At 36.7% G+C, this 15,114-nt stretch overlaps 1 protein-coding gene across 6 annotated transcripts in view; it reads left to right on the forward strand.

Moving 5' to 3' along the window:
• Positions 1 to 15,114, forward strand: part of SNF4Agamma (SNF4/AMP-activated protein kinase gamma subunit) — a 559,866-nt gene that overhangs the window by 57,381 nt on the left and 487,371 nt on the right. For all 6 annotated transcript variants that reach the window (XM_085810578.1, XM_085810583.1, XM_085810580.1 and 3 more), the window contains exon 2: positions 12,830 to 13,009. In XM_085810578.1, coding sequence (XP_085666704.1) covers positions 12,854 to 13,009 — 156 coding nt within the window. In that variant the 5' untranslated portion in view covers positions 12,830 to 12,853. The remainder of the gene's footprint in view (positions 1 to 12,829; positions 13,010 to 15,114) is intronic.

The following is a 15,114-nucleotide window of genomic DNA, read 5'->3' on the forward strand; positions in this document are numbered from 1 at the left end:
GAGTTTGCGGTTTGACCGAGGCGATTCTTCCGATCGCAATGGTAGACCGTATGTAAGCAAAATTAACAGATCATTGAAATTAATCTATCATTTTAACAATTTTATGTCTACAGTATTATTTTCAGACGAAAGCAAATTCATTTCAACTCCTTGCAATGGACTGATCTCAGTTTGGTGAAAGTTCAGGATATAGATTGTAGAGTTCTTCACTCTTTTTGTACTGAAATGAACGTTGAAGAACCTAGTGAACTTGTTAGCTACTTTGGTTACTTGTTAGCTACTTCGCTGAGTTCAAACGACCAAAACGTAGACTCTTGAAGGGTTAACCCTTTATTTAACTCAAAATAAGATGAACAGTCGGCCCCTTTCTTCGGGCTTACAACAACAGGCATTCTTCACTTGGACTTAAACTCAAAAATAAGAAATAACAGCTAACTTAGAACTAACCAAAAGAGACTTAGCCGAAACTAACACAAATCTAACGTAGTTGGCCCTTAATTTAAACTAGCCGGCGAATATTAAAAGGCACGTAATATACGGCCAAGCGTAACCGCTTCTAGAGAGACTTAGCCCGAAGGCAAACGCGCGCTACTCCGGATTCCTAGCTCTCTCGTGCGAAGTAATGACTTGTGACTTACTTTTTTCTGGTCATTAACTACTAAAGAGTTTTCGCCAGTAGATCGCATTAAAATGCACTAGGCAAAGATATTTACAAATAAATGATACTAGGGAAGTACCAACACCCGTCGGCGAAGAAAATTCAGCTGCGTGAGCAGGCATATCTTAATACTTATGAAAGTAGGCGTTCATCATAAAAATTGTGCAGTGATAAGCAATGGCATTAAATTGAAGCATGCAGGCAGGTGCAGTAAGTTATATGGCAAATGCAGATGGTGAGTTCAATATAGCTAGTAAGAGTGCAGGATAGGCAGTAGTCACACATCATGAAAATAGCGCGAAGACAGTTTGAAGCTGTGAATGGCATAAGAGTTCAAAGTCTTTCAGAAGTATGCAGTAGCTAGAGAGGCCGTCAAAAGTTCGTAGAATCATACGATGAAGTAAAAACTCATACAAAATAATTTAAAAATGAAATAGTAACATAAAAATCTTGAATAAAAAAATTTCTTGATTAACATAAGTATAAGATGCAACACAAATAATAGTATTGCGTGCGTACGGGTTCGTTATGAAATGAATGCACAAGTCCGATGAAAAATGAACAAAAATTTATTATTATCACAACAAAAATGCTTACATTTTCTCAAATTATCATGCAGTATTACAATATCTCACAGTAGTTATCTTTTAACTACTCTGTCCAATAGAACGTAATTCAAAATAGCTAAAGAACGCTAATCCGCGAATTCGCTACAATCAACAAGAGCAGTTTTCTAAACAACAACAAACTAAGCAACTACTACAAACTGAGATGTTTTCCTCCTTTTATAAGACTTTAAAATCACGCGCTAGAATTTTCCAGTACTTTCTCGAAATCAAAAAGAAATATTTATTTATTTAATGCACGCGCTCTTGTATTTTCAATTTTCCGGCTTAGCTTTCTTTTAATATTCGTCACGCGCTGCACTGCGCGAGAAATAAAACCAATTAATTTATAATTGAACTAATATTAGCTTTTTAAATACCAAATTCGTAACACTGCCCCTTCCCAAGGACTGCACGTCCCGGGCAGTACAATCCCTGGACAGGAAGCTAAACTTATAACTGTGGCATAAATGCATTAATAAGCATTACATTACAATAATAAACAACATGAACAATAAATGCAATACATAAAACAAATCAAATGCTATCAAATTCAAATCAAATACTAAATGCAAATCAAATACTAAATACAAATCAAATCAAAGACACATTTAAAAACAAAATGGACCATGGTCTTATACTATTTACAATTATTTACATTATGTACTATGGCCATAGTAATGTGCTAACCGGTCGTAATGAACGACTTTAGGTTTAGAGTTCGAAGACTTACGAATCCGAACCACGACGTCATTCAGCCTGTTTAGGACTGTGTACGGGCCATCCCAAGGTGATTGTAATTTCGGACAAAGTCCTTTCCGTCGAGTCGGATTCCACAACCACACCTTGTCTCCTTCGTGGAATTGATGTTCAGTAGCTCTTATGTCGTATCGGGTCTTCATCTTCTCCGTCGCCAAGTTGACTCGCTCTCGTGCAAAGTTGTGCATCACTTCAAACCGAGCCTGGAGATCTTGAATATATTCCTCAGACGATGAAGGAGCATCCGGAGGGCGGCCAAACAATAGATCACAAGGCAGACGAAGATCACGACCGAAGAGCATTTGTGATGGAGAATAGCCGGTAGTCTCGTGGACAGCACTGCGGTAAGCCAGTAAAAAGAGTGGTAATTTCTTGTCCCAGTCCTGTTGGTTTCTGGAAACCACTAATGAGAGGTTATTAAGGATGGTTCGATTGAACCTCTCTACAATGCCGTCCGACTGGGGATGCAATGGCGTCGTTTGAGTTTTGTCAATGCCGAGTAGTTTGCATAGTTCTTTGATTACTGCCGAGGCAAAATTCCTTCCCTGATCGGAATGTAACTGAAGAGGCACTCCGAACCTGGAAATCCAGTGCTGTATCATTACCTCAGCTACTGTGACAGCCTCTTGATCAGGAACAGGGTACGCTTCAGGCCACTTGGTGAAATAATCAATGACAACGAGTATGTATTTGTTGCCATCAGCAGTTCGTGGCAGAGGTCCTAAGATGTCAAAGGCGATATGTTCAAAAGGCGCCCCTACGTTGTAACGTTTCAGCTTGCCTTGGCTGCGTCTCTTCGGTCCTTTCCGACCTGCACAGGCATCGCAGGATCGGCACCACTTTTGCACGTCATCCTTTGCATTATTCCAGTAAAAGCGCTCACGAACTCTCTGTAAGGTCTTCATTATTCCAAAGTGACCTCCCGTAGGGCTGTTATGTAGTTCTTTCAGGACATCAGGAATGCGGGATCTTGGAAGTATCAGCTGCCATCGGAACGTCTTCCCATCATCCGATTCAAATTTCCGGTATAAGACGCCGTTTCGAATGTGAAGTGAATCCCAGAGTGCCCAATACTGTTTGGTTGTAGGACTACAGATAGAAATGTCCTGCCAGGTAGGTTTTCTGGTTCATGACTCCATTAAATCAATTATCGGTTTAATGTCGCGGTCTTCCAGCTGGTCTTTCCTGACTTCATCATCACTCCACGGTTCTCGATCAGCCGATGTTGATGTTGTAATTTGTCTTGCGACTGGAGTCAGCAGCTCGTATTTCGCTTCCACCCTGGAACAATATCGGCAGCTTTCTTGGCAAGGTCTTCTAGACAGGGCGTCGGCGTTTCCGTGTGATGATCCCTTACGATGACGGATAGTGATGTCATATTCTTGGAGTCTCTGTATCCACCTGGCTATTTGACCCTCAGGATTCTTGAAATTTAAAAGCCAGGTCAATGATGCATGATCGGTGCGGAGCAGGAATTTTCTGCCATATAGATAGTGATGGAACTGTTCTACGGCTTTGACTATGGCGAGCAACTCTTTCCTGGTGACACAATAATTCCTCTCCGGTTTAGACAGGCACTTGCTCCAGTACGCCACTACACGTTCTTGGCCGTCTATTTCTTGGGACAAAACAGCACCGACACTTTCATTGCTCGCGTCGGTGTCAAGAATAAATGGTCGGTCGAGCTGAGGATATGTCAGGATTGGAGCAGATGTTAAAGCCTCCTTTAAGTTGTTAAATGCATCCTCGCATTCTTTTGTCCACAAGAATCTTTGCTTGCTCTCTGTCAGCTTGTGAAGGGGTCTTGCGATGGAAGAAAAGTCCTTCACGAATCTCCTATAGTAGGTGCAAAGCCCTAGGAAGCTTCTCAGCTGATGGACATTTTCAGGACGTTTCCAGGATTTAACCGCTGATACCTTTTCAGGATCCGTGCGCACACCTTCTGCAGAGATGACATGTCCCAGGTAAGTCACTTCCTTTCGGAACAATTTGCATTTAGCGGGACTCAGCTTCAGATTGGCTTCTTTCAGTTTCTGAAGCACCTTCCTAAGATTTTCTAAATGTTCTTCAAAACTCTTTCCGACGATGATGATGTCGTCCAGGTATATCAGGCAGGCTTCGTAGGAAAGACCTTTCAAAACAGTCTCCATAAGACGTTCGAATGTTGCCGGCGCATTACACAGTCCAAACGGCATCACCTTGAATTGCCAAAGCCCTTGTCCCGTAGTAAATGCCGTCTTTTCTCGATCTTCAGGCTGTATTTCTACCTGCCAATACCCACTCTTTAAATCAAGTGTTGAGAACCACTTGCTTCCAGAAAGAGTGTCTAGAATGTCGTCAATTCTAGGAAGAGGGTAACTGTCTTTCTTCGTAACCTCATTCAACCGGCGATAGTCAACGCAAAATCTTGTTGAGCCGTCTTTCTTTCTGACGAGAACGATGGGAGATGCCCATGGACTCGCTGAAGCCTCGATGACATCGCCTTCTTCCATATCTTTTAACAGTGTTCGCACCTCTTCCTGTTTAGCAAACGGTAGACGTCTTGGATGTTGCTTGATCGGGGGATGATCGCCGGTATCTATTCTATGTTGTGTCAAACTAGGTCGACCCACGTCAGAAGACGAGTGGGAGAAAACAACTTGAAGATCTTTGATGACGCGATCGGCAGCATTCTTCTCTTCATCGTTCAATTGCGCATTCTGCAATAACTCCGATGTAATGCTCTCTGATGAGGACACGGATTCTTGGATATTGCTCTTTCTTTCAACGCTGGTTACTGGAGTACATGCTGCAACCACGTCGCCTTTCTTAATAACTCTCGCCTTCTCAGTTACATTGGCAACTCTCACCGGGATAACCATTCTCGATAGGTCGACGAGTGTTGAGGCTACTAGTACTCCTTTCGGGCTATTACAGTTATTGGGATATTCTATGATGCCGTAGCGGAAATCTCTGTTTTCGGCTATAGATCCAGGGAGTAAAATTTCTGTTCTTGCCGGTATTGTGATATTGTCTTGTGCTATGATTCTGTGGACAGATTTAACTTCTTCATTATTAATTCCAAATAACGTTATGTCCTCAGACGCAGAATGCAATTCGTTATTTTTAAAGTCCAAGGAAAAATTGTATTTCCTTAGAAAGTCCAATCCGAGTATGCAAGAATCAGTGATCTCTGCTACATATGCCGTGTGATGGTAAGCGGCACTTCCAAACGTGATGTTAACATTTACTTTCCCATTGATGTCGATCTTCTCACCGGACACAGTCTGTAGGGTAACGCAGGGCGGCGTCCAGCTAAGTTTGCTTTCCAGTTGTTGAGCCAAATCTTTTCGGATGATGGTAACGTTGGCTCCTGTGTCTATCGTCATATTGCAGGGGACTCCGTTAATATGTCCTATTATGAAAAGTCCATTACTGCCGCCTCTCACTGCAGAAATCTGAAGCGCTTTAAACTGGGGCTTTTCATTATCTGGCAACCTCCGCCCCGCGAGATGGCCACTAATTAGTTTCCCTGCTGCTTGTTAGAAGCGGTCTTAACATCCGTACCCTGGGGTATTCTGCAGTTTCGTCGTATGTGTCCTTCAGCACCGCAGTTCCAGCACTTAACGGTCGGTTTCTTCTCACCAATATTCCGTCTCAAGGCGTTCAGTTGTCTAGTTAAATCGTCTAGACGAGCGGTGACTTGATCCCCTGGCTCCTGGACTTGAGCAGCTCTGACTGGGTGGCGGTCTCGACGAGTGGCTTGCTGGGCTGTCTCGAATTTCATGGCGTACACTAGAGCGCTTTTTAAATCTTTTACATCCGCCATTCGTAGAGCTTTTTGTATTTCAGTATCCCGGATGCCATCGATGAAATATTGCAGGGACAGGATTTCCCTTGTTTCTGTCGGGCACTCCGAAAAGGCGTGATGTGACAGCCTTTCAACATCCGTGGCGAGCTCCTGAAGTGATTCAGTGGGCTTCTGTTGACGGGATTTTAATTGAAGCCTGCTGTAGTCTTTTAAACATTTCTCGCCAAAGCGCAGCTCCAAGGCGCCGGACAGAGCTTCAAAATCTAACCTTTTGTTTTCGGGAAGAGTCTGAAGGATATCCGCTGCGTCGGCTCTTAAAGAAGCGGCGAGATGACAGGCCTTAGCTTGGGAATCCCATCCATTCGCATCCGCAACGATAGAAAACTGGGTCTTGTACACTTGCCAGGATGTCTTCCCATCATATGTGGATAGCTTCAGAAATGGACGAGCAGGCATCGGTAAGAATTTAAAATCATCATTCTTGCTTCCTGCCGTCGCTACGAATTTCTTTAAAGTTTCAATTTCTTTGGCAACTGCAGAAACTCTCTGATCAATTTGTTGTTCGACTTGGTGTTGGACGGCACAAACTATTCCTTCAATTCGTTCCTCCACAGCCGAAACTCTCCCTTCTATATGTTCTTTTACAGAAGAAACTTTTTTTTCTATTTCTTCTTTCACCGAAGAAACTCTTTCTTCAATTTGATCTTTTACGAAAGAAACTTTTTCTTCAATTTGTCCAACTTTATTTTCAACTGTGTCAATTCTGCCTTCCATAGCTTCAAATTTATTTTCTATTATGCAGGTAATTTCTCTTTTCATTTCTTCTTGACATGCTTCAATCTTTTCTTGACCAGCTTGAACGGCTTTCATTTCGTCCTTAACGGATTCCTGGCCCAATTTCATTTCTTCTTTAAATGAGGCAAAGGCTGATATTAACTGCCTTAATTGCTCTTCCATCGCTCTTGTTATTGGCATTCAAATCCCACCGCTGCCACCAAAAATTATTGCGTGCGTACGGGTTCGTTATGAAATGAATGCACAAGTCCGATGAAAAATGAACAAAAATTTATTATTATCACAACAAAAATGCTTAAATTTTCTCAAATTATCATGCAGTATTACAATATCTCACAGTAGTTATCTTTTAACTACTCAAATGTCCAATAGAACGTAATTCAAAATAGCTAAAGAACGCTAATCCGCGAATTCGCTACAATCAACAAGAGCAGTTTTCTAAACAACAACAAACTAAGCAACTACTACAAACTGAGATGTTTTCCTCCTTTTATAAGATTTTAAAATCACGCGCTAGAATTTTCCAGTACTTTCTCGAAATCAAAAAGAAATATTTATTTATTTAATGCACGCGCTCTTGTATTTTCAATTTTCCGGCTTAGCTTTCTTTTAATATTCGTCACGCGCTGCACTGCGCGAGAAATAAAACCAATTAATTTATAATTGAACTAATATTAGCTTTTTAAATACCAAATTCGTAACAATAGGATAGAGTCCAATTTCAGTGTTCAAGCAAATTTTAAAATTAAAATTTACAAGTTACCACCATGACGAATTGTGATGAATTTCCTTGGGCGTTTGACAGTGTATTCAATGGTTGGATTATAATCCAACATTTGTTTAATTGCGTTATACTGACTATGCTTCATCTTTTCGAAGAAATTGTGAGCTGTCATGAGTATAAAGTTATGCACAGATGGAATATCCAGGTCGTAATGAATTATAGAGTTTCTCACGTACCAAGGTGCATTCACAATGCTACGTAGAATTTTATTTTGAAAAATATCCAGTTTTTATGCGCTCAATTTTATTGGCAATTGCCCAGGCCGGCAATCCATATAGCATGATCGCTCGAATTAGAGATATGTAAAGCATTTTCTTTATTTTTAGACTGATCTTTGATATTTTGCCGATAATAAGATAAATTGCCATGTAGGCTGCATTTGCTTTGTTTAAGATGTAAAAAATATGATCTTTGAAGTTGAGAGACTTATCTATGTAAACACCTAAATATTTATAGAAATTAACTACAGGGATTAGAGTTCTATCTAAGTAGATATCAGTGTTGACTCTTAATCTTGTTTTGTATCTCCGATAGAGCACAATACAACATTTAGAGGCGTTGAGCTTAATTTTCCAAGTCTTGCACCAGTGATTGATCATATTGAGATGCATTTGTAAATTACTTACAGCGAGCTGGGGATTTCTGGATTCAGTCAGTACTACAGTGTCGTCAGCGTATTTGAGTATTTTCGTGTTGAATGGGTGCGGGAAATCATTGATATAAACATTATAGAGCCGGGGGGAAAGAACGGACCCTTGCGGAACCCCGCTATGAATTGTTTTTCTGACAGATAAGTCTCGCGAAGTAAGTTGAACTTTCCTTAACTACGCCTTCTAACTCATTTGCATTTAAAACTATTCCAAAAACTTATTCTGGTCGTAAATGGGAAACAAAAATTGATAAGAAAGGTTATCCAAATTAAAATAATTAGTATAAAATTCAAATATACATTACAAGCTTTAGCAGCTGTATCTTGGCAATTTTTGTATGTACTAGAATTGCCATGTCATTTTAAAGCAATTTAATACGCATGGTAATACGCGGTTGTAGATCAGTAAATGATGGTGTAAACACACTGCCCATTTATTATAAAAAGGACAAAAAAATGCATTTCCGTTTTCCCGGGGAGAAGTTTTTCTCAGAGTGTAAATGTTTAAATTTGGATATCGACTTTTACTTTGAAAAGAACATCAGTCAACAACTGTCTGTAGCTAATTTATCAGAGGCGGTCCCATATTCTGAACAATACTGAACAGTTCATTTCTTTGAATCATACTGAAAATATATTGGTATCAGATATAAAATATGAGGCACACTACCTGAATTACTTTTATTACCTTTTTTATCCCAAAGGAGCGTCAGCTCAGAAAGGCTGTTAGTCTCGATACGGGATTTTGCGTTGAATCACTGTAAAAGGCTGATTCACTTTTCAAATTGTTGTCACCAAATATTATCACCCTGTATTATTTTAAAAGAAATTAAATAAAGGAGAATGTGCATGAAGGTTGATACGTTTCTCGCATTGTGAAAAACCGACGGTACCTAGAGCCATCAAATTTTGAATAACGTAGTCCTCCACCAGAACATGAGCACCTGGAAGTCCGAAATTTGAATTCGACTTTCGAATTTTTTTTTATTATCTATTTCATATTTTGTAAAAGTATAATGAATTTTTGATTAACAATCTCAACGATTTTAAAGCAAGGAACAGCAACACTGCACAGAAGAAAACATTTTTATATCCAGCGCGCGAAACTGTCTATCGAAAATTCTAAAGGTATGCTGTTTTTAAATATTTTTTGATGTTGCTGTTGAATTGAATTTTATGTGGTTTAAGGTACATGATACTTAATGTATAAAGGTAACAAAAAAAAAAAAAAAAAAAAAAAGTTAAAAAAAACGCACCTTTGGACTTAATACAAAATTTGAAAGCTTTCAGATTTTTAGTCCAAAGGGACAATTTTCCCAGAAGGACTGTTAATTTCGCTTTGGCATTTTGCGTTGGTTCACTATAAATGTCCGTTTCACTTTTCAAACTGTTGCCACCAAATATTATCGCCCTGTATTACATTTAAAGAAATTAAATAATGAAGAATCTGCATAAATGTATGTATCTTTTTCGCATTGTGATAAAACAACGGTACCTAGAGCCATCCAGTTTTCAATAACGTAATCCTCCTGCGCATATGGGCATCTGGAAGCCCAAATTTAAAATTTGGAATTTATTTTATTATCGATTTCATATTTTGTAAAACTTTAGTGAATTTTTGAGTAACAAAGCGAACAATGGCAACGTTGTACAGAAAAAAAAACATTTTTTTTCTCCACCGCTCGAGACTGTGTATCGGAAATTCTAAAGATATGCTCAATTTAAAATTATTTTGCAATAGTGCTCTTGAACTGAATTTTAAAGTTTAAGAGCGAAGAACGTGATATTTAATAAATAAAGGTAACACACAAAGTGTTAAAAAAAATGGTCCTTTGGACGTAATTTAAAATCTGAAACCTTTCAAGTTTTAGTTTATTTTATTATTATTATTATTATTATTTATTTTTTTTAATTAAGCCTAACGGGGGCAGTAGCGTGAAGGTCAAAACGGCATTTTGTGGCTTTCACTACAAGCTGCGAATCACTTTTTAAATTGCTCGCACCAAATGTTATCGCCCTGAATTTCGAATTTGTTTTATTATCTATTTCACATTTTGTAAAATTTTAACGAATTTTTGATTAACAAACTCAACGATTTCAAAGCGAGCAATGGCAACACTGGACGAAAAAGAAAAAAAAATTATCTTCAGTGCTCGAGGTTGCCTATCGGAAATTCTAAAGATACGCTGTTTTTAAATATTTTGTGATATTGCTGTTGAATTCACCGGCCAGTCAGAGTTTTCACAATGCTCTTCGCTAAAATCTAATATTTACATCGAAGAAAACACGGCTCGAACAACAATATTTTGCATTTATTTTCAAGTTTTGCTTTTTATAGTACTAGAACTTTATTTCGCTTCTTAGCGAAGCGTGTAACAGGGTTGTATTCACCAGCTATCCGCCAGCGCCTTAAGGCAAAATTTCCATGATTAATTGTTAAAGCAGCATTCCGCCACATGCCATATATGTACTTACGTGTTCCAAATTCCAAGCTGTTGAATAGAATTTTTTGAGATTTAAGTGTGTAGAATATGATATTTAATGAATAAAGGTAACACACAAAACGTAAAAAAAAAAAAAAAAAAAAAAAAAAAAAACCTTTTTGGGCATAATGTAAAATCTTTTTTCCTTGAAGAAAGGTTAACCAACTTCTTACGTAATGATAGCTATGTTATTGACATCATTTTAAGCACGCACATTCGTATCGATCAACTAACTACATTCAGACAATAGGGTTGTTAACGCTGAAAGGCTCTTAAGTGTTGGTAACGGTTCCCTGACATGTAACAGTATTATCGCTGTAAACGAAAAAGTGACGTTATTAATAGAAATGTACTATAACGTTGGTTAGAGTGAAGGGCAATATTTTCCCATGGCGATATTTATCTACTCTTTAATGGTAAAATGCCAGAAATGTGCAGGAACCGTATGTGTTTTACATAACAAGCTAGATATAAGCTGAATTTTATTATCAGAAAATGGAAAAGGGATGAAATCTTGTTCCTGAATAGTAAATTAATTAATAAAATTTTAAAAATTAAATTTTTAACTTAAAATTTGCGTATGCGAATCATATTTTCATGCCATTAATTTAGATATACTTTTAAATACCCCTTTAATGTTAAACACTTAATACCTTTGTTATTTTGAAAGTTTCAAAAGCATAAGCTTTCATAAATGTGTTATTTAATGCAAAATTTGTTGCAACTTATAATTATTCACATTTAAGTAAACCAATAAATATTGCAAAACATCCAAAACCTTCTTTGTGCTTTCGATTTAAAATTTTCTCGTGTTGATTGTATTTCATATTACTTACTTACATTTTAACGATTGAAATTTATTATGTTTACCATGATAATTTGGTTAGAAAATATTGTTTCATTTTATAAGGAAGTGTTTATCTGTGTGTCTTTGTAAAAAAAGATCCGAGCCGTGTATAACCATACACGGCTCGGATCTTTTTGCAACGTACTTTGCAACGTTCATTCATTGCCTTCAGAATACATATTTTTTCCAATTGAAATTTTGGGAGGCATAGTTGCAGTATTAGAAATGTATTATAACATCTCAATATTTTTCGCAGCTGTCGAAGAATGTAAATAAAATCTTATTAGTTCATAAAGTTTAATTATTTAGTCTATAGAGCCATTAGGATATTTCGAAACAGGAGACGAAAAAAATGAGCAGTGGCCTCACGGAGACTCGAACCCTGGACCTCTCGAATACGCGCCGAGTGTGCTACCGTTACACCACGAAGGCATGCTGGAAGGAGGACGAAATTCCTTATATACTTTCCCTTTTAAAGAGGATTGAAGATTAGGGGACCTAGTCTCCAAATCTTGGTGGTGGCGAATTATCGTCAACCACGTTTTTAGTTAGGGCACCACTGTAGAGTCATTAGGTTATTTTGAAACAGGAGACGTGAAAAGTGAGGAATGGCCTCACCGAGATTTGAGTCTGGACCTCTGGAATACTCGCTGAGTATACTACCGTTACACCATTAATGGATGCTGGAAGGAGGGAGAAAATGCCTTATAAATATTTTAATTTAAATCAAGCTTTATTTTATTAATTTGTGTTTAATTATTATTATAATTTTTGAGTTAAGAATTATTATTATTTTAATTTCGTTGTATGCATTTAATTAATATTTGCCTGTTATTTAATTCATAAATGCTGACAATGAAACAGTTTCCTAATTTTACTAATTTAAAAGTTGCGTTCGCCCCCCCTTCTTTAACCAAAACTGAGTCTACAATGACCCTTGTAAAAGGTAATTTTTTTTTCTCAAGCTTTCATAAATTCATATTAAATGTCTTACTATTGAAGTCCAAGAAACTAAGAAATACGTTCAGACATTCACAAATTTTACTAACTAGTTCGTAATATATCAGAGGGGCTATTTTATCAGTTGTGCAGAAAGGCCTCCAGTATTTTATTCCTCCATCTGATTATTTTCAGAAATAAAACAGAAATGTTGAAAAATAGTTTGAATGTACATTCAAACCTCTAAACCACTGTGCATTAGATTTTACCTTCAACACACTACAGAAACTTTTCTTCTGCTTTCCAATCTAATCTTTCCTAAGTTGTCAGTATTTTGAATACAGTCACGTCAATGGCTAGTTTTCTATAACTCACGCTAAAATTTTTCAATCAAGTCTAAATACAAAGCATTAATGCTAGGTTAAGAAATACTGTTGTATCTAAAGAAAGAAGGTATTCTGGTCCTTATATTATTTAATTAATATAAATTTTTAAGTAAAGCATTTTGTCTTTCTTTCAGGTGGAAGCCTCACCCATTTCATGCATGTGTATTTCAGTACAACGCCATCTAATGAAGGAGTATTCTCCGATGAGTCTTCAGCTTGAACAGCTGCTTCCCCTGGCCGAGGAGGACGAGGACGATGAAGACCATAAGATTTTGTCTTTCGAACTCGACACTGTCGATGGACCTGCTAGAAGGGTAAGTACAATATTCCTTTGCCAGGATTTCTGAACGTTTGGAGATGAAAAGCATTTTACGTTATCCGATTGATATCCTCAAAGTAAAGAAATACGCCAGTATTACCATATTTTCTCCCAAGGTTTGCTGCAATGTTTGCTTTTCTCGATCAAGATCAACCAGTGTTGTGACATTTACGTCTATCTCCAAAGCAAGTGTTTCCCCAGTTTTGTGAGTAAAGTGACGTCTCTGAGCAGATAGATAAGATACGTCACTGTCTCAAGCGTCGGAAAGAGAAAGGTTTGACCTTGAAAGATGGTTTGAACTTGGCTGTTAATGACTTTGCCTTCTCCCTTTCCTCGTCATTTTCATTTGTTCAGAAAAACACAGGTCTACTGCCTGAAACCTTTCACAAGAAGAAATTATGGAATCACTGCTACATCTAAAAATTGTTGCTTTCCTGTTGTATCATTCTCAGTGTATGCAATTTATCCCATACAATTACTGCGATACTGGCGATACTGGGAAATTGAAAATTTTATTTCTAGTACAGGTTCGTGGGTTTCATATCACATCGAATATTACGAATATTGCAATAGGTACTGCATTTTATCGTGATCAAATACTGAATAATTATGCAAGTAAACACAATAGCATTTCATGGCTGTTAATTCACTATTCTAAACCAATATATAAAAGAAGCTTCTATGTTTAATGGCACGAGTCACTTTGGAATTATGCAATGAACACAAGCATAAGCACTTGATGGAATTCCAATTTAAAGTACAGACGCCTTTTAGTGTCCATTCTGTTCTATTCTATTGTCTACTGCTGTAGAGATACACGATGAAATTTTCAATTCATTGAAATATATTTATTTATTTATTGTTGATTAAAATTTGTTATATTCTGTAAGGAAGAGGTACGCTAATAATTCAGCTTAAATTTCTTAAAAATTGAAATGAGCCGGGAGGAAGAGAAAATTTAAAACTGGGAAATGAGAACTACCATCCTTTACTCTCCTTTATTACTATGATACTTCCTCTTTTTATACATATACTAGCAGCTTCACTGCCAGCCTTCGTCTGGCTTTTAAATGTACCGGAAAAATGGCTGAAGGAAACACCAAACGTTAAATTTAAAAACTGCGTAGAATTTTACTCTGCAGAACAACTTCATAAAGAAAAGTTATTTCGCATAAAATTACAATGAAATAAGCAATATCCCTTAATACAAATATTAATTATCCTAATAAATAAATTAACTAACTTCTCTTTGCAAAATCTTAAGAACTCAAATGGTATAAAATAGGTTAAGAACTTTGTTTCCTAAAAAAAATCACTCAAAACTTTTCAATATCTTAAAAACAGTGAAATGAGCAATAAATAACATAAAAGAATACAAAAAACAAAAAATTCTGAAAAGCAAAGTATAATTAATGATATTTTATCTTATATTTTCAAGAGAAAAAAAAATTACAATGAAATAAGCTATATTCCTTAATACAAATATTAATTATCCTAATAAAAAGATTAACCAATTTTCCGTTGAAGGAAAAAAAATCATGCAAAACTTTTCAATATCTTACAAACAGTGAAAGAAGCAAAAAATAATATGAAAGAAACTCAAAAAACAAAAAATTCCGCGCACAATTTTACTCTGCAGAACTTTATAAAAAAAATCAATAAAAATGTATTATATATATAAAAAATGACAATGAAATATGCCAATCTCTTAAAAACAGTGACACAAGAAATACGATGGAAAATTGTTGCCAAACCCATATTTCTAAAAGAAAAACTATTAAAAATGATGCGATTTCATCAAAAATCTATTAACAACAATAAGAAAGGAAAATTGTTGCCAAAATCATATTTTTAAAGATGCGAGATGTGAGAAATGTACTCGGAAGCTTCATTTAAAAATTTTTTAAAAATACAAAATATTATCATTTTTCCAAATTTCTTTTTGTAAAAGCAATCGCAAGGATGAAAGTTTAACGTGTCGAAAAATCAAAGAAAAATAAACTGTACATTTTTAAAAATAAACTTTTTTAGAAAAAATCCCGTTAAAAAAGGTGTTAAGCTCACTTTGTTAAATAAATTCGTATTTATTCGATTTATTGA

Source organism: Stegodyphus dumicola, chromosome 2, assembly GCF_044657685.1.
Source record: "Stegodyphus dumicola isolate Sdum_Otavi_A_Nest chromosome 2, ASM4465768v1".
NCBI lineage: Eukaryota > Metazoa > Arthropoda > Arachnida > Araneae > Eresidae > Stegodyphus > Stegodyphus dumicola.